The sequence below is a fragment of the Salvelinus sp. IW2-2015 genome, linkage group LG20, assembly GCF_002910315.2.
Source record: "Salvelinus sp. IW2-2015 linkage group LG20, ASM291031v2, whole genome shotgun sequence".
In the NCBI taxonomy this organism is placed as follows: Eukaryota; Metazoa; Chordata; class Actinopteri; order Salmoniformes; family Salmonidae; genus Salvelinus; species Salvelinus sp. IW2-2015.
Window position 1 is genome coordinate 49,677,055 of NC_036860.1, and position 20,847 is coordinate 49,697,901.

General features: G+C 40.6%; 2 protein-coding genes and 1 pseudogene across 2 annotated transcripts; 2 read left to right on the top strand and 1 right to left on the bottom strand.

Moving 5' to 3' along the window:
• Positions 1–255: 255 nt before the first annotated feature.
• LOC111979995 (phosphatidylinositol-3,5-bisphosphate 3-phosphatase MTMR8-like) lies at positions 256–2,667 on the bottom strand (annotated as a pseudogene).
• A 7,543-nt stretch (positions 2,668–10,210) lies between these two features.
• Positions 10,211–11,467, top strand: shisa2a (shisa family member 2a). The gene is made up of 2 exons (XM_024010916.2): positions 10,211–10,670; positions 10,876–11,467. The coding sequence occupies exons 1-2, from the start codon at positions 10,385–10,387 to the stop codon at positions 11,403–11,405; spliced, it is 816 nt and encodes a 271-aa protein (XP_023866684.1). The 5' UTR covers positions 10,211–10,384; the 3' UTR covers positions 11,406–11,467.
• A 1,127-nt stretch (positions 11,468–12,594) lies between these two features.
• Positions 12,595–18,638, top strand: zc3h12b (zinc finger CCCH-type containing 12B). Its single transcript, XM_024013109.2, has 6 exons — positions 12,595–12,894; positions 15,131–15,927; positions 16,073–16,212; positions 16,592–16,826; positions 16,912–17,018; positions 17,116–18,638. Exons 1-6 carry the CDS (start codon positions 12,697–12,699, stop codon positions 18,549–18,551), a joined length of 2,913 nt encoding a protein of 970 aa, XP_023868877.1. The 5' UTR covers positions 12,595–12,696; the 3' UTR covers positions 18,552–18,638.
• The last annotated feature ends 2,209 nt before the right edge of the window (positions 18,639–20,847 follow it).

Here is a 20,847-nt window from a genome sequence, read left to right on the forward strand (position 1 = left end):
CGAGGTTTGTTCAGGTTATGTGCCTTTTGGACTGCCCTGATCTGCTAAAACCCCATCTATGACTGCCAACTGCTAGAGGAATGAAAACATTGGGAAAACTTATTCAAGCCACCCCAGAAAGCTTTACATGAGCAATTAAAAAAATATATATACACAGTATATCCACTTACTCTCTGGAGATCTTGTCATTTTCTTCTGATCTAGAATGATTGCTTTGGCTACATGCCCTTGTCAAAATGATTATACATGCCACACCAAAACCTGCCAAATAAATCCACGCCATTCCATATATTTTAACGCAATTCAAATGTTTGCAAATATATTCTACACACCTATTGAGCCATTGGCAATAAATTGCTTATAGTTGAAAACTCTGTATAGAAACCAATGAGAACATACTTGAAATTCAATGGTAATGTGCTTGGCCTCAGAACTTCCCTTCCTAATGAGCGCTTGTACAGAGGATTTCTGTACTGAGGGCATTTCTCCCACAGAAATGGCCAAACGGAGAAGGTCCTCTCCTTAAGTCTGAAAGTGAACAACTTGTCCTTTCAATTAAACAGATTAAAATTCTAAAACAGTTTGACTCCAGGAAATTCTGTCATGGAAATGACTATTACAGAAAAGTAAAATCAGATGGCTGCATAGACACTGCAGTTTATTTCAGGGAGTCCTCACCGCATCTCCTCTCGCTCTCTTTGGCAGTTGCCAATGAAGTTTCCAAACTGGCAGGCATAAACATGGTTGTGGATTTCCAAAAGGTACTTTTCGTTGTACTCAAAGCCACAGGGGTACTGCTCGATGAGATTCCAAAGACATTCAATGAACTGGGTGAATACAGGGGACATCTCCTTGTGATCCCCGTTCACATGCCCACACCTACAAATCAATATTACATCCATTCTATTAGTATGGCCTAGGTGCACCATGAAGATCTTAACTCTTGACATCCTGGTTTTATTTTGTCCGATAGTTCAATTGTTTTAGTCTCAAAGTTCACTAATTTAGCACACACTAATGATTGAACACCAAAATGGTTAAATTATTAACCTTGTTCAAAATATTATAAGTTATTACCTTTGTCTAAACTTATGACCCATACATATCCATTCTTTTTCTATCAAAACCTTAAAAGAAACCGACTGAGAGTTTAAAATGTATAGATGATTTAAAAAAATCATTATACTAAATATAATTCCTAGATTTAGTAGACAATAACTGAGCAGTCCAGCACACAAATACTCATATTGTCAAGATACTGTTAGTAAACCAGACTGTTCTCACCATGAGTCCCTTGATGGTCCGATAGAAGGGGTCCAAGAGGATGCTGGCCAGAGAGCACACCTGGGCTGTGCGATCACAGCCATCTGGGCAGTGCACAAGCACGTTAGCCTTCTCCTCAGCCACAGCCTTAGTAGAGACAAGGGATAGCTCAGAACCACATGCTAGAGTAAAAAGTAGATGCAAACATGATCATTTGGGGGTTTTAATACATTTTTTCACAGGTTATAGGTACCTAATAAGAATGTTTAATTCAAACACAGCAACACAAAGGAGATGGCTACATGGAAGGATGTCTATTACCTTAGCTAGAAACACTCCAGCATCCATCAGCTGCTCCAGCTGCTTCACAGCCTTGATGTGACGCAGCCAACCAGAATTCTCCAGTCCCGTCAAGTAGTCACTCATTGTTGGAGACTTCATAGCACACACTGAAAACAGAAAACTAGGCACCTTATAAACTGGAGGCTTTGTTAAGCATGAACTTTGCCTCGTCTTTTCATGCTGCAAAATGACTTGAGTTTTACACAAGTATATGATTAATAAATAAAAACCACTACACCCGAAGATTATGGTTCATCCCTTTTTATGTGAGACCAATGATAGTAACCTTCTAGAAGCTTCTGCAGACTGTTTCTCATGACATGGATATTCTCGATGCCCACAAACTGAAAGCGGATGTTTGAGTAGTTGTCCTCATTCTCGTATCCCTTCCCTGCTGCTCTATTGGCCATGGCATTCAACTTGAAATAGAAGAAAGGCAGGACAGTTTGGGTTAGGGTTGAGAAAAATACAACAGAGGGGAAATTAGCAATACATTTATCTTAAAATGTGGTTCTTACCTTAGGTCTGGTATCCACCATACATGAAGGTGCTTTTGGGATTAGCCTGGCTGATTGCCTGTAGCATCGCCTCATCTTCTACACATCGAGCATTTAACCCGAACAGGGGCTGGCTACAACGGCAAATGGCAGCCTGGTATGCGAGAGGAAAACCAGAACAGCGTCACCATGAAGTGCATTTGGAATGCCATTGTAATCATTAACATATACTGTAAGTATAGCATGAGCAGAGATGAGTCGCTGACCCTTGCATTAAATAAAGGAGAGTCTGAACTTACATTACTTTGCTTGTGGAAGTAGGAGAGAGTAGGAATGCGCCCTCTGCTCCTGAATTTGGCACTCCAAGACTGTGCCCTTGCTTGCAGTTTTAGGAATGCCCAGTTCTGAGTGATATGTGCTGCAAAGCTAAGCAATCCATCAGAGGGAACAAAACATTTATGACTACAATAGCCATGAAAACATGTGCATGCCCATAGAATTGGTCAACTTACCTCATAGTTCTGTTGAATTCTGTCATTTCCCAAAACTCGTTGGGCAATCCCATTCTTTTGAAATCCATGGCTGAGTCAATAAAGAACCAACCATGTCTTCTCTCATCTTCGTCTTGTTTTGGGTTGTAAAGAAAAGCATACAAATCGTCCACTTTCCTTATCAAAAAGCCCAATGTTATTGTAGGTAAGAATTTTATGAATATTCACAATGATCACAATCTTGTTTTCTCCAAAGTGTAATGTTATGAATATTCACAATGATCACAATCTTGTTTTCTCCAAAGTGTAATGTTAAAGGAGAGTTGATCTGGAAGTCTACTGTAAGTACCTGGTTGGGAGAGTCTGAGCAGGGACTGATACACATTCTGGCAGTCCCCCTCACTGGGAATGACAAAGTGAGCCACATGGAAATTCTTGCAGGAAATGTGAAGCGGGCATCCTGTGGCTGTAAGAGGGAGTTTCTCTACTGTAGCTATGAGATGGTGTAAAATCTGGTTATGAGTGAAACAAAAACTATTAATCTTGTGTCCTGGCTTTTAAGTCTCTTACCCCTACCACTTCAAAGTTGGCAGAAACCTGGATAAGTGTAGGCGTAATCAGTGTGGCACCACTCCTCCTACCAAGGGGCATGGTTGCTTACACACCAACTAAGCCTACATCTATCCAGTGCCTTCATAGCTGTGAACATCAAAGGGGTACATGGTTTGGGAAAGGGTCAGGGTTGTTTTCATAGCACGTACTTTGGCGCTCACCCCTTGCCATGATATCTGAACAAATGTCATACCCAGGTTTCCTTGCACAGCGGTCATACCCAGGTTTCCTTGCACTGCATCTCAGTGCTTCAGGCGTCACTACAGACACCCTGGTTCGATTCCAGGCTGTATCACAACCGGCCGTGATTGGGAGTCCCATAGGGCCGTGCACAGTTGGCCCCACGTCATCCGGGCCAATGGCCGGTGTAGGCCGTCATTGTAAATCAGAATTTGTTCTTAACACACACACACACACACACACACACACACACACACACACACACACACACACACACACACACCTCTCTCTTATACACATCTAGATGTGTACACACACCCACACACACACACACACACACACACACACTCTCTCTGAAGTGAGCATGTGTAATAGAGTAGCTGTTCCCTAATGGAATATGCAAATTCATGCTAGAACACCCCAAGGGATCTCGCTAGCTCGTGCTTAGCTCTGCCCCCCGTCCTTGCTGGTTCTTCCCACTAGGACTAATTTGTTCTCATTGGACTCGACAGGTCGTTGTCTACCTTGGGTTAGTTATACAATCTTTGCAGGGATGTAATTTAGTTAACTAGCTTGTTGCTGCTTGTAGTGACTGTGTTAGTCTCATGAAACCCAGAGCCATGTATTTATAATACATTTCTCTGATGACACAGCTAACAAGCTACTAACTTAAACCAATGCCCAAATGGCTATAACTGTAACGGCTGTCGTCGGTGGAAGAAGGTGAGGACCAAGGTACAGCGTGGTAAGTGTTCATGATATTTAATAATAATCAAAACTGAACACTGAATAACAAAACAACAAAGAAACAACCGAAAACAGTTATGTCTGGTGCAGACACACAAAGACTGAAAATAACCACCCACAAAACCCAACAGAAAACAGGCTACCTAAATATGGTTCCCAATCAGGGACAACGATTGACAGCTGCCTCTGATTGAGAACCATATCAGGCCAAACACAGAAATAGAAAATCACAGAAAAACTACCCAACTCACGCCCTGACCATACTAAAACAAAAGACAAAACAAAGGAACTAAGGTCAGAACGTGACAATAACATACTTAATAGCTAACTAAATTAAAGAACAAGTAGACGAGTCAGTTAAAACTCTCCTAGGAAATTTAACAAGTTATACTGGCTAGTGAAGTTAATGTTCGCTTAGTTGCTACCTAGTGGTCACTTACATTTGGCGTTAAAATGTGCTCCATTGTCCTATGCCGAGAAATGGATGCTGGTCTAAACCAGATACATTTTATCACAGCGACTTTTTTCTTATAGTCTTTTGCCATTTCCCGAGGAAACGATTTTGCACATTAAGACGAAAGCACACCAAACGATTATGTTAGGTCAGAGCCAAGTCACAGAAAAACACAGCCATTTTTCCAGCCAAAGAGAGGAGTCGCAAAAAGCAGAAATAGAGATAAAATTAATCACTAACCTTTGATGATCTTCATCAGATGACACTCATAGGACTTCATGTTACACAATACATGTATGTTTTGTTTGGTAAAGTTAATATTTATATCCAAAAATCTGAGTTTACATTGGCGTGTTAAGTTCAGTAGTTCCAAAACATCCAGTGATTTTGCAGAGAGCCACATCAATTTACAGAAATACGCATAATAAACATTGCCAAAAGATACAACTGTAATGCATGGAATTTTAGATCCACTTCTCCTTAATGCAACCGCTGTGTCAGATTTAAAAAAAACTTTACGTAAAAAGCACACCATGCAATAATCTGAGTACAGCGCTCAGAGACCAACACAACCCAAACAGATATCCGCCATGTTGTGTAGTCAACAGAAGTCAGAAATAGCATTATAAATATTTACTTACCTTTGATGATCTTCATCAGAATGCACTCCCAGGAATCCCAGTTCCACAATAAATGTTTGTTTTGTTCGATAATGTCCATCATTTATGTCCAAACACCTCCTTTTTGTTTGCGCGTTTAGCCCAGTAATCAAAATTCATGAGGCGCGTCCACTAGGTGCAGACAAAAAGTCAAAAAGTTCTGTTACAGTCCGTAGAAACATGTCAAACGATGTATAGAATCAATCTTTAGGATGTTTTTAACATAAATCTTCAATAATGTTCCAACCGGAGAATTCCTTTGTCTTCAGAAATGCAATGGAACGCAAGCTAACTATCACGTGAACGCGCATGGTCAGCTCGTGGCGCTCTGGCAGACCTCTGACTCAATCCCCTCTCATTCGCCCCCACTTCACAGTAGAAGCATCAAACAAGGTTCTAAAGACTGTTGACATCTAGTGGAAGCCTTAGGAAGTGCAATATGACCTCATAGACACTGTGTATTCGATAGGCAAAGAGTTGAAAAACGACAGACCTCAGATTTCCCACTTCCTGGTTGGATTTTTTCTCTGGTTTTTGCCTGCCATATGAGTTCTGTTATACTCACAGACATCATTCAAACAGTTTAAGAAACTTCAGAGTGTTTTCTATCCAAATCTACTAATTATATGCATATTCTAGCTTTTATGGCTGAGTAGCAGGCAGTTTAATTTGGGCATGCTTTTCACCCAAAATTTTCAATGATGCCCCCTACCCTAGAGAAGTTAAGCAATTTTGTGTCCCTGCCGAGCAAAAAACGGGGTTGCGTTCCAGGTCGCCTTATTTGTGGGGAACTGTAGACGAGGAATTAAGGCTGCGTTTACACAGGCAGCCCAATTCCGATATTTTTCCACTAATTGGTATTTTTGCCCAATCACATCAGATCTTTTCACATCAACGCTGATCTGATTGGTCAAAAGACAAATTAGTGTAATAAGATGAGAATTGTGCTCCCTGTGTAAACGCAGCCAAAGTTCGTAAAATTTGACACGGTTGCCGTTTTCAAATCCATGCAGCCATGTATCATATTTTGCTGCGGTAGGAAAATGTATACAGGAAAATATACCCTACCACGCACACCGGCATTATTTGGTGTGCATTTATACAGCATGTCTGGACATTGCATGCACTTGCTGAGACTGCTTATTGGCTTGTTCAAACACCCTTAACACTTTATTATGTTTTGTGTCATTTTGCTCTGATTTTAGCAAGGGTAAAATACCAACATTGTGCTGATATGAGATATTATTGTATTGTATTAGTAATTACAATTTGTATTGTATTAGTAATTTCAATTATATGAAATACAACACTTGATTAGACCATAAGAACACACAAAGAACATAGCCTAAAGCTTTAATTAACAATGTTGATAAAAGGTTATGAATGCATTCATGGAATATCACTTACTGTATTAGAACGTCAAGATGCATATTCTTATCATGTGGAGGGCCTTTTTCCTAACCATAACCTAATTCTCCTAACCTGCTATGTTAATTATCCTAACCTGTTGCGTAAGTTCTCCTAACCTGCTACGAAAAGGCAATTTTAACATAAACTGTACTCTATCTAGTCAAAACCGTTAGGGTGAGGTGTTGCAGGGTGGCCCATGATTTGCCTAATTACTTGGGAGGCCCCCCATTGATAGCCTTATTATCATCTGAATGACTCTTTTACTTACCTCCAGATTTATAACCTGATAACTGAGAAAATGTCATTGCTGATTGAAAAAACATTTTAATAAAATTTAGGGCATTGATTGTCCTTTTGTCAAAATAATCACAAATAAAACAACCTGTTGAATTAGTGAATCTGTGTAAATTTACCTTTGGGAGCTCTGTTGCTAATTTATTACATCAGATTTGTTATATTCTCATAATATATTTGAGTGAAAGAATTTTGTGAATGCTAGTACATGCTTTAAAGTCTAAATGATTCTTCATAGTCCTCAATTACTTTTATTTCAATTTAATTTATAATACTGACTTAACTCAAACTCTAAACCTGAGCGGCTGGAGAATCCTGGTCATGTCATCGTGTTATTAGCAGAGATTAGGTATAGCACAAAGAGAGTAAATTGCGATTGTCTAAAGTGCCTTCCAATTAGCATTCAACAAACAATGCCAGCCAGTTTAGGGTTTGTGATGCTAATTCAGCAAGCTTGTTTCACGGAGGCTGACTTGCTAGTAATGGCCCTTAACGTTGCAATGGATTTCAGCGATATGGCATATAGGAGATGTATTTTTTCTCCCTGCTCTTATCTGGTAAATATGAATGTAGAGGTTAGGTGCTTATATACAGTGGTGTAAAGTACTGAAGTAAAGATACTTTAAAGCACTACTTAAGTCGTTTTTTAGGGTATCTGTACTTTACTTTACTAATTATATTTTTGACAACTTTTACTTCACTACATTCCTAAAGAAAATAATTAACTTTTTACTCCATACATTTTCCCTGACACCCAAAAGTACTTGTTACATTTTGAATGCTTAGCAGGACAGGAAAAGTGTCCAATTCACACGCTTATCAAGGCAACATCCCTGGTCATCCCTACTGCATCCCTACTGCCTCTGATCTGGCAGATTCACTAAACACACATGCTTCGTTTGTAAATTATGTCTGAGTGTTGGAGTGTGCCCCTGGCTTTCCGTAAATAAAATAAATAAAAAATGGGCCATCTGGTTTGCATAATATAAGGAATTTGAAATGATTTGTACTTTTACTTTTGATACTTTAGTATATTTTAGCAATTACATTTACTTTTGATACTTAAGTATATTTAAAACCAAATACTTTTAGACTTTTACTCAATTATTATTTTACTGGGTAACTTTCACTTTTACTTGAGTAATTTTCTATTAAGGTATATTTACTTTTACTCAAGGATGACATCTGGGTACTTTTTCCACTACTGCTTATATAAGGACATAAAAAATGTATTGTATCTTGACTGCTATCAATAAGAAACCTGTCACTTTATTATTGCAATACAGCAACAACATTTTATTAGGATAGCTAGGTGTTTGATGTCAAAGTTTGATATTATTCAGTTGACCTTACTTCTGTTTATTATTGAGAAAGCATATACAAAACAACGTCACTTGGCTATAGCTCATTAGGTAAATGGGAATGCAGCACTTCTCCGGGTGTGGTACAGATAGTGTTTGACCTCCTAAACCTAGACTTAAAAATTTGTGGTAAGATAAACAGACTCATTATCACCACCCCAGTCGGCTCCAAGCTCTGACAAGCGTACTGTTTGCACAGTTTGTTTACTCTACCCTGTTGGTTGGGGGTTGAAGGATTAAATGACTAAATGTAATCAGTATTTCTTCAGCCTAGTATCTTACGGTATCCAGTTAGTATAATAATCAGACAGACCAGGCTTAGGCCTACATTGACATAACCAGTCCATGAAACCCTAAACGGTAAAAGCAACCACCACAGTAAATTATAAGAATATTAAAGGGGCAATCTGCATTTAAAAGAATAACAACACGTCTCCCCGCCAATACATATCTATGGATGCAAAAACTAACCATCCTAGAAATCAAAATTAAAGTTGTAACCATGTTTTGATGCTTTATGGTGTTTGTTACAATTACATTGTTAAAAAACAATTGAGTAAAACAAGGTCACTTTGCTACCATCTAGCAGAGACAGTACAGGTGCATCAAAGCCGGGACCGAAAAACAACTTCTATCTCCAGGCCATCAGACTGTTGAACAGCCATCACGCCATCTCCTGTAGTAAGTGAGAGTAGTAAGCAGTACTTCTGTAGTAAGAGACAAAGATAGACTCACTCACACATAACACACAAACACACACAGTCAACGCTGCTGACCCATGTATTTAGAGACATTAAACACTGGACCGTTTCTTTTATACTGTTTTTCACACTGCATATTCATATACTGTAATCTCATATGGCTCATTCAAATATATCTACAACTGTACATTGCATTTTTGTTACACTGTTAATACTCACCGCATATTTATAAACTGGATTCTTATTTATATACTGGATTCTCATTCATATACTGTATTCTTCACATAGCTCATTCTTATATATCTACTACTGTACATTGCATTTTTGTTACAATGTTTATATACACCGCCTGTATTTATATACCGGATTCTTAACATAGCTCACTGTAATATACTGTATCTACTGCTGTACATATCATTCTTAGTATATCTTTCTGGTGTATATACACAGCATGCATTTGGATTACTGATACAGTGTTATTTGGGTTGTTAACTGGATTTGTCCTAACATTCCTGATTTCTTATTTTTTAGTATTGGATTATTATTATTTGTGTACTTGTTTGACATTTTTACTGCATTGTTAGGAGTTAGTAACACAAGCATTTAGCTGCACCCACTGTAACATCTGCTAAACTGTGTACGCTAACAATAACCTTTGATTTGAGGTTATATTTTAAGTTTTGATGGTGTATGACAGTTGAAGTAAGGTCATGAGGCATTTATTAGTTATATTCTTCAAGAATCAGAGGGTATATATCATTAGTTTTAAAGATTGAAAGTCTACATTGTAGTATCAAACACATGCTCCCTTCCTCAACTCCTCACTTATTTTTGTTTGCACTGAATGCAGACCTCTCCATTTTCTTCCAACAACTTTTCAAAGAAATAGGCAAGGTAACACATAACACCCAGACCTCACATTGCTATTTTGAATATCTAATTGAGTAAGGCTGGTTGAATTTGAATGAACATTGAAAAAAAATGTCCAGTAGCCTATTAGCCCATATAGTATTGTCTCCTTATCCAAAAGTGCAGACAGGTCTTGGCCTGGGGCAGACCTACATGAAATTAGCAAAGTAATGTATCAAGCCCCTCCCATATTAGGCACACAATAGGTGTGAGGGAGGGGGGCAGAGGATAAAACAGAGGTGAAATAGCCACATACTCCCATTATGGTCACAGATCTGCCTTGCTTCACCACTTGACCATTGACAGGATCACATAATTTTTTAATTCATTGAATTGTTGTTGATATTTCATTGACCATTTTCTTCCCAATTGTGAGCATGTCATTGGGCTTTTGATTTGAACTTTTTGAAGCTCCAAACAACTGTTTCACCAATTGGGTGTGAGGGTTTTTCCTGTCATACAAGATGCGTTTTTTAGTTGCTTTGTATTTATTTTTCTCTTTGATGCACAAACATATTGTGGCCAGCTCAGGAGAGTATTGCCATGGCTGGTCCGACTCTTACAAGATCTGGCACAAGGGCTTCCAGTGTCCAGAGCAGTATGACGGCCAGGACGCAAAGTACTGCTGTGGGACCTGTGCGCTCCGCTACTGTTGCACGGCTGTGGAGGCGAGGCTGGATCAGAGCTCCTGTGACCTGGAAGAATTTTTTGAATTTGAAAACGATAACACAATCAACATGACACCAACGGGTAAGATTTTGTGTCAACATTTTCTATTTTTGGTTTATTCAACATTTAAACTGTAATGGCTAAATTATCTCTCCCTTGGAAAGGTTAAAGCATTTCTGTTAGAAGTAAATAGCAGGCATAGTAATTTTGGTTCAATGTATACAATTCATCGATCGTGGTTTGTGGTTCAGCATTTACATTTTGTTCTATCTTTTTTCCCCTCCAGTACCCGCCTACTTGCCATTTGTGATAGTTGTGAGCACATTTCTGTCCTTTGTGCTACTTGGCACCATTGTGTCCATATGTTGCTGCCAGTGCCTAAAGCCAAAGGCACAGGATCGTCAAAATGCATCAGCACCCTTCCAGACCAGCCTGTTGGAATCTGGAGGGCCATCTCCAGAGAGCATGACTCCATCTCGCCAGTCTAGTTCCAGCTCAACAGGAAGATCAACCTTGGCACCCCCAAGACAACCAACCACCTCCACTCCTGGCACTGATGTCAACGTAAACATGTATGTTGCGCCTTTGAATAATGGATACCCTGTTTCAAGCACACAGTCTAACCAGTATGTGCCTCATCCGCAGCCCCCTGGTCCATTCTATCAGCCATATCTAAACTATGGGATGCCCCCAGAGCACACTTTGCTAATGGCTCCATTCTTAGAAAACCGCTCAATGTACGGACACCAACTGGTCCATTCCATCCCTCAGGCTCCAATGCACACAGAACAGTTGTACACAGGTGTCACAATATGAGGCGATTACACTATGGACACCTTTTTGCCACATGAGTCATTTGTGAGTGCCCACTTGCCTTGTCTAAGAGGTATTTATGGAATCATTATTAGTGTATATTTATGAGTGTAAATAAAATGTATTTTTCTTACTTTTTTTGTCTTAAGTCTTAACTCTGATCCTGTAATAAGGATTCCAAACAGTCTAAAATCCCACTGTACTATAGTGACTAATACATAGCATGACAATCATCCCATAGGCCTATATTGTCAAAAGTAGGCCTACTCATGATATTGCAAAGTTAATAATATGCTAATATGCTATTTCGAAGACGCTTTTTACGTATGGGTACTATGATAGAATGCTAGAACAATAGTCTTCCAATGTTTTGGGCTGCAAACAAGCTTTGTCTTCAGGATGGCCAGAAGATTTGGAGTTGAAGTCTTTTGTGATGTATCCCAGATGTTTTCAAAAGAGTGTACTTACTGGTGTGTGGGGAAAAACAGCGGGAGGGAAGGACAATGGATGGAGGTTGCAATCTCTGAATAAACCTAAGTAAAGAGGGGATTGTGGTAATCTCTTGAAAATTAGTTGGGGGAAGTGAAGGATAAGTACATAGGAGGGCACAGCTTGGGGTTCAGAGGATGCGCACAGATAATCAACTACCTTATGACAGTCATTAGTGTCGAGGCTAAAAACAGTTTTACATAGGACATTGTGATACAGTAGCCTAGATAATAAGGGATGGGGGGTAGTATTTAGTAAGACATGCACATTTCAAATGATAACAGCCTGTAGATGCAATGCCCACCAAACCCAGAGTTATTAAGATATTTAAGGCCACGTGAGTCAGCTAATACTTTTTAAAGTTTGCTGAAAATAAATAACCAAATTGAATATGCAGTTAAAACAGTCTGTGTTGATTAAAGTAGACTGGCTTAATGAGGTGGTAATTCCTTCTGCAGATATTCTAAAATATGATCCTCTATGCAGCGGGATTGCAAAAAGACGACCTGGAACGGCCCCAGAATGTTTATTTTTAGTTTAGCAGACATTGCACGGAATCGGCGTCAGAGGGCGTCCTACTTGTTGCTAAGAGACAGTATGTGGGAGGCTGTCAGAAATGATGAAGGGAGGGGATGATGAATGATATTTAGCAAGCTGTAATGTTCGTGAATAGACTGTAATAGCTAGCTAGCTATATAACTTAAATATATCTACTTTACTACATTCTGAACAAAATACCACAGCTAAGCAATTCGTTAGACAGCTGAGTGCGTTGTATTCGTGAGTCGTTGATTTATCATAATAAATGGTTTTGGAGCTGGCAGTGCCCGCAAATGCAGGCCCATTGCTTCACCGCTCCATCCAGCACATTGAGCGTATTTTCCGGGTGAGGGTCAGCTACGGATCCGCTGAGTCAAACTGCGACAGCGCAAATGTCAGCACCAGCAATATAATCATAGTTCGTGTCGGAGAGGGCGAGGAAGATGACTGCACCAAGGCAAAAGTATGTAACTTTTCTGGGACGTTAACATATGCTTTGTGGTTAACAGTCTATCTATCTCTGGACTGGAGAGTAACGTTCGCTAGCTAGCAGGCTAATGTTTGCAGCTAACTAGTACTAACTAACGTTAGCCTATTAAGCTCATCTGTTGTTGTAGTGGAGTTGGTAACGTCTGACTAGAGTTACATGTTTACATGTAACGTACTGCCCTTTTTGTTTTCAGTCTTATGTTGCTAACGTTAGCTAGCTAGTATACGTTAACTAACGTTACTGCTACCTTCTTAGCTAACTAGCTAATAGTAGCTAACGTTAGCTACTTCGCAAACGTAGTTAGCTAGTGCTATACAACTTGTTTGAGCATTTTTTTTGCTCTGAATAGATGCCATTTTTACAGTGCCAAAATTGACCTAAATGATGTGGTTCATTTCTGTTGGACGCTTTTCAGCTAATGTGTTAGCTAGCTAGTGTCTACAGGTCTCGATCTCATCTAGCCATACCAGTAATGTATGGGAAATATGATTACAGGTATTTATATCTTTGATATGATTGTGAGCTAGCTAGTACTATTAACTAGCCCAACTAGCTACCCTTTGCACGAATGTTGCTGAAACATGATGCCAAATGTGCTAAATAAACTCGTAGGATCTTGCTATCTATCTAGTCAGTATTAGCTCACCTTAGAACCGATTCATTGGTGTCTAACGTTCATTCTGTAAGCAGCACCAGCTACGAACATTTCGCACTAATGTTGCAAACCTCATCATAGCTACTTAAATGACCCCTTATTTGACATAGTTTTGACTTACTCATGGTGTTGTGTGCTTTAGAAACCTCCATTACTGCAGCATATATGTACTTTGCAGTTTCGCTGTGGGGCCTCAGCATCCATTTACGTTTCAGCTTGACCAACCATCTAGTGCTTCTGAAGGCACATGTTCCACTTGTTGCTATGAGACAGGGCTGCACAAGCCTGTGCATGTGCAGTGCTTTAGTCTTGTGGCCTTGCTGTGTCTCAGCCTGTTCTGTGGAGGGGGAAAAGGATGGGGCTTCTTTGCTGTTATGCCATGTAGTGCCAGGAAATTCCAACACATCGGTATTGTTGTGTGGGTTAGCTACCAGGTTTCCTACATATACACAAATGTCTTTGTGTTGATGTTGTGAGGGCATCTGAAAATAATCTGCCACTTTTGTTATTGTTCATATCATGTATAGCCTAGCTATATTTATTCTAAGGATCAAGTACAGTAGTTTCATTCCACCACTTTCTCAGGCCAGATCTACTCTATTATCTTATGTTTTCTATAGAGTCTTGACTCTCACTTTCTTTGATATGAGGTGGGGAAATAATTAGGCTCTCTAAGCAAGTAAATAAAACCTTTAGGCTCATCATAAGCATAAGGCTCATTATATTATGTTTACCCTTTGATAGAAGAACACCATAGAAAGACTACTAGAGATGGACATTTTCTGTTTTTATGTGATTATCAAATGTCTATTTTTCCCTTAGCTTTGGCTCTTGACAATGTGGTGGTTAGGATACAATCTGTATAAAATTGGGGGAAATATGTAGCAATGTACTGAATTAATGCTTTTGTTGTGTCTGTTTCTTACATTGATTTATGCATCTTATATTACTAGTGTTTTACATTGTAAATCTCAAATTGAGGCATGCTACGTTAACCATGTTTGCCAGGCTACCTAGAGAAAGATGGACTGTGTTCTGTTAGTCGTGACTGCTAAAAAGCAGTTAGCTGATGACAGGGCTGTGTTGCTAGGCAACCCATTTCATGGGCTGAGCCTCTTGAAGCACTAATGGAAGTAGCTAGCTATCTACTATCTGCAAGACCTGGGGAAGTACCGGTTTCAGGAGCACATGCAATCCGTTTCCATTTGTTTTAAAGCACTTGGGTCTGTATGCATATTTATTGTTTAAATGCTCATGTAATCTCATGCATCTCAGCCTTTACATTAAGTCAATGACAATGGATAAGATTTATATTTTATTTGAACAGGAACGGATACAATTAACATTGACACATCAATTTATTGAAGAGTCTGGTGCATTGCACCATTCCAGTTTTTACTTTTCATGCGGAGTTCAGGGGCCTTAGATTTCCTCTGAGGCCATACTTAACATTTACACATGAATTAGACATGCATTGAATCTTGTACTTGTAGACAGGGATGACATTTGGCCAGTTTGGTGATTTATTGACAATTACCCTTTGTTTTCCTCCAGGATTACATAGTGTCCTTAATTTCGCCAGCTCACCGAAAGAGAGAGCGTCTAACGTTGGCTTTACACATACAGCTGGCTGCGCTGAAGTCAGCCATCGAGTATGATTCTCAGGCTGTGGTGGAGGTGAGGGAGCATGTGGTGGACATCTCCGGTGGCGAGAGGAACGTGATGACGGCATGGTCGATGGTGGAGAAGATCAAAATGGAGAAACACCCATGCAGGGAAGAGGCCCCTGAGCTGACTGAGGCCCAGCAGCACAGTGGGGAGTCTGAGGAGGGAAGCAGCTCAGAGAGCGAGTCAGAGGAGCAGCATCAGCTGCAGCTGAACAGCGGCGGCTGTAAGAGGAAAGAGCACTTCAGTGCCACCAAGCCTCACCGGCAGCTCTGTCGCTCTCCATGCCTGGACCGGCCCAGCTTCTCCCAGAGCTGCACTCTACCAGAGCTCCGCATTGAAGACACCAAGGCCGCTGCAGTGCTCAAACATGGCAGCGACAAGGAGTACCAAACCAAGATGGAGTTTGCCTTGAAGCTGGGATACTCAGGTGAACAGGTGGAGACAGTGCTGAACAAGTTAGGGGCTGCTGCCCTTATCAATGACATTCTGGCTGAGCTTGTAAGGCTTGGTAATAAAGGAGAACCGGAGGTTCAAGCCAGCAGTAACACCGGCACGTTCGTCTCCCGTGGAGGCCCCTGTGTCAAAGAGGCTGTCAGTCCGGAGGTGTCACTTGAAGATGATTCTGTGGATCCTTATGATAATCTCAGGCCTATCGTCATTGATGGATCGAATGTGGCGATGAGGTAAGTCTCTATTAGACGCACACGATCAAAACAAATCTCGCCTCATGCAGAATGTTCTGAACCGTCTGTTTTTTTATGGCTGTAATTGAATTAGCTTTACAAGCAGACCTTTTACTAGATTTGGTTGTGTTGTTTTGTTTTGTAGCCATGGAAACAAAGAGGTTTTCTCTTGCTTTGGTATCCAATTGGCTGTTGATTGGTTTGTGGAGAAAGGACACAAAGACATCACAGTGTTTGTTCCTGCCTGGAGGAAAGAGCAGTCGAGACCTGACGCCCCCATTACAGGTACTAAAGCTCTACTTCAATTAGCCACATTAGACAAGATGTTTTCTAAAAATTGTGTCTGTGTTGGGGGAGGGGTGGGGGGTATCTGTATGTGTGTGCTTTATTAATCAACATGTTTGGACATTGAGCTCCATTTTCCCCATGCAAAAAAAGCACGACCCACAGTTAGAAAAATAACTAACATTTAAAGTATATAATTTTGAATAAGCAATAACATGAGTTTGGATAAATGTTTAGCCACAATTAATTTGAATTTGTTTTCAAATGCAATGCATATGAAAATGTCAGTGTGAAACCACAGGTACATAGGCCTACATAGTTCTATGTAACAATTTGTACACTGCTGTTCTTCACTGATTTAATGCTTTTCTTTTCACAGACCAAGACATTTTGCGGAAGCTAGAGAAAGAAAAGATCCTAGTGTTCACCCCATCTAGAAGAGTCCAGGGAAGGAGAGTGGTGTGCTATGATGATCGCTTCATAGTGAAGCTGGCCTGTGACTCTGATGGCATTATTGTGTCAAATGACAACTACAGGGACTTACAGAATGAGAAGCCAGAGTGGAAGAAGTTCATAGAGGAGCGGCTGCTGATGTACTCGTTTGTCAATGATAAGTAAGTCATCAGAGCCCTCAGCGACTTGGGTAGGGAGTATAATTAACTACAGAATGACTAAGCATATTCTCGTTTTATGTTTCAGATTCATGCCACCTGATGATCCTTTAGGAAGACATGGTCCAAGTTTAGAGAATTTCCTCCGCAAGCGTCCTGTTGTTCCAGAGCACAAAAAGCAACCCTGTCCATATGGTAGGTTGTCTCAACAAATTATGATTGTATTTTTGTGGTTGTACTGCTGATGTCAATATTGTTTAACTTGTGCTCTCTTTTATATCACCTTAAACAGGGAAAAAATGCACTTATGGACATAAGTGCAAGTACTATCACCCAGAGCGTGCAAACCAGCCTCAGCGGTCAGTGGCTGATGAACTGAGAGCGTTTGCCAAATTGTCTGCTGTAAAGACAATGAGCGAGGGGGCCCTGGCCAAGTGTGGCACTGGACCCACCACAGCTAAGGGGGACAGTGGCTCTGAGGCTAAACGTGTGGCCCCCAAGCGCCAGTCTGATCCCAGCATCCGCTCAGTGGCCTGCGAGCCAGAGGAGAGACTGTCTGCTGTCCGTAAGCCTGAGGCAAATTCTGTGCCTTCCCTCGTGTCTGCCCTCAGTGTGCCCACCATGCAGCCTGCCAAGAGCCACGGGGCTGGTGCCTTGAACACTCGATCAGCCAGCAGCCCAGTACCCGGCTCCCTCCAGTTCACCCACAGCTCCCTGGAGCACATGTCTAGTGTACAGTACCCACACCCACCCATCCTAGTCACCAACAGCCATGGTGCTTCTGTCACTTACAGTGAACAGTTTCCTAAGTACGATTCTGTGAGCACAGACCACGGATACTACTCTATGCTTAGTGATTTTTCTAACATGAGCATGAGCAGCATGCACAACGTGGACAGCTTCTGTAGCATGGAGCATGAGCARGGGYTTTATCWGKGAAATCCCAGCCAGCATTGCCCTGAGCCCTGCCTCAGCCACTCTAACAGTGACTCCTTCTCCTCTTATGGGGAATTATACATGAGCTCAGTGGACAGTAGCCTGGATGAGAGCATYAAGGSYCAGCAGWCTCCTGCACAGAGCAGACTKCAGGCCTTCTCCCATGGGGGYTTCCACCACGAGGCCCTGACCCGYGTGCAGAGCTATGGCCKTGAGGAGCCRAAGCAYGGTCCAWGCAGGAAGCAGTCCATATCCCACCTGGCACCGCATGTCCAGCACCCTGRTGTTGGGGCCKGGTCCAGCTGCCCAGGGGACTACCCCTTACCTCAGAATGTCCTCCCGTCKCAGTCCTCGCAYCCGGGACGCTCCCTGGGCATGACACGRATGGACAGCATCTCAGACTCCAGGCTGTACGAGAGTAACCCCATGAGGCAGCGSAGACCCCCACTGTGCCGCGAGCAGCACGCCAGCTGGGACCCGCTGCCCTGTGGCAGTGAGTCCTATGGATACCATTCGTACCCCCTGAGTAACAGCCTGATGCAGCCGTGTTGTGAGCGGGTGATGGTCCGCAGCATGCCTGACAAGATGGAGCAGATCTGGAGGTCTCCGTGGGAGAACCCGCCTCAAGCCGAGCGCCATGTCATCCCAGAGCACCAGTACCAAACATACCGCAACCTCTGCAACATCTTCCCCGCTTTCGTGGTGCACTCTGTCATGGAGAAAAACCCTCATCTAACGGACCCACAACAACTCGCTGCTGTCATTGTCACGAAGCTGAGGTCTTGCCATTAAGTGTTTTTATTTTATTTTTGAAGCTACAATTGTCTGAATAGTATTAGTATTCTATATTTGAAGTTATTTGATTGTCATCAAAACAATTTCTCCTCATGAAATTCAGAAACCCAAAATCATTATAATCAAATGTAAGGGAAACTGACTGATGGTAAGATTATGTATTTGAATTTAAACGTAGCCATCTATCATTTGATACAGTGAGGAATTAGTTCACTATACCTAGATAATATTGTGCATATCTGACACTGATGTAAATACTATGTGACTTTGTTGTTTATTGTGCAATGATTTGTGGTAAAAGACAGAGGGAAGTGAGTGCAACCATACCTCAGAGCATGAACTTTGACATTTTAATGGCCTTATATCTGAATGACCTCACTTCTCCAGTCATTGTTTAATGGATTTCAATGAATATCCTAATGTTGTTGAGGTCAGTCTCTCTTGCTTTTTAAATGTTAAGCACTGTAAGTATTTAGAATTATATATATTTTCTCAATCTCACTTTACAAAGCTACTATTTTGGTAGAACTTGTGAGTGCACGTATATAAGCAAGCCAAACTAGAACTGGGAAAGATCAGACTTAAAACACCTGTGCTCATATGACACATGAAAGCCATTTCAAAGCTGCTGAAATAATGCCAAAAAGATAGATAATTGACCTTGTCATTATAAAAGCGATTATAGTTTTGATGCAGACAATTGATTGGATAGTAGTGTAACATCACACCAGTGTTGTAAGCCTTTCCTATGGTATATTGTATGGCTTGCTGTGTTGATTAGTTACATTAATGTAACTGTGTTACATGGACATTATTGGGATCATTTTGAGCATGTGTATATATGATTGGGACCTGGCATGTGACTTAATGGCACAGAATGGCACTTCCATTGTGTCTAACATGACTTATTTTGTATTTACTAAGGAACTGGTGAAGTCTCTTCGGCAAAATGCTTTAAAGAAAAGCATCCGTTTCCTTATTAATGCTGAGAGACAACCCATGTAAAGAAAACAAAAAAACATTTCTGAATGTTATTTGCCCAAAACAATTTTGGGGCTTTGTTGACTTTTGTTTTTTCATGAACTAAGAGCAGGCCATGTTGGGCCTGTTGTCTCTTCATGAGAAGGTGTGACACACTGCCTAAATGTTTCTTCCTGTGAAACACTCAGAATGCGAGGCTGCCGTCAGGGTTGTTTCTGGCATTTGGCTTACAGTTTGCGTGCCTATCTTTTCCCCTCACGTTTGAAAGGTTTCATTATGATGTGAAATGTGTTGGTTATAATATCATTTCTAAAGACTTATGGAATTGTTTCTTTTCTCAGTGAGTAAAATATGATCTGAAATCAAGGTCTTGGGCCATATCTAATGCACGTTAGTATTTTGTTTATTTTGACATGACGTGCATGTTTCATATTTTTGATGAGAGTAGAAGAGAGACCCCCCCTCCCATTTTGAAGTGCCGCAAACAACAAAGCCTAAAATGTCTAGAAATGACCTTTGTTTGTTGATACAAATTGTATCTATTTCTTGATTGTAAAATATATTTATGAAATGTACAGTATCATTAAAAAAAGTTTTATTTAAGAAAAAAAAATACAATGCCATAATGTTTGTGACACTGTGTGTCACTGGGAGTAGCCCATTGGTATGTACTTTTTCCTACTGGGCACAGTAGTTTATTTACAGGGATACTTACGCGCTACATGGAAGTGCATAGATACCCTGTGTGCAGCTGTAAGCATTGTGTCCTTTCTCTGTATGTATTAATACTGAAATGACCACTCATTGTACAGTTTCAATGCGCTATTTAACTTGTTGCATCAATGTTTTTTGCTGTGTTGTAACCCAAGCAGCTTGGTAAAAAATGTGACCCCTCTAACTTTTTATCCATATCTGCTCTATTCCTGTGTTGATACCATCTATATTTAAATGTATTGACATTGACGTATTGAAAAACATGCCAAAACTGGTTAACTTTTAATTGCTGCACAGAAAACTGAATAGGTTGCGATGTCAGTCATATATGCTTGGGTTACGATACTTAGGGGGTTATTTATTAAATAAATACTTAAAAAAAAAATGTTGACCCACATAATACTATATTCAACTCTTAGGCTACTGCCACAGTAAAGCCGAGTGACGGTGTGTTAGTATGATTTAGTATTTATGAGGCAGCGTCAATTACCACTGATTGGACATGGGTAAAACCTGTGAAAAATATTTGATGGATAACCCCCTTTTTTGGTGACAAGATTATAACTATTGATTTGTGGTTTACTTTAGAAATCTGGCA

Coding starts and splice junctions, on each gene's coding strand:
- shisa2a (XM_024010916.2), top strand. CDS start 10,385: ATGCGTTTTTTAGTTGCTTTGTATTTATTTTTCTCTTTGATGCACAAA. Junction 10,671..10,875: donor AATCAACATGACACCAACGG/GTAAGATTTTGT, acceptor TTTCCCCTCCAG/TACCCGCCTACTTGCCATTT.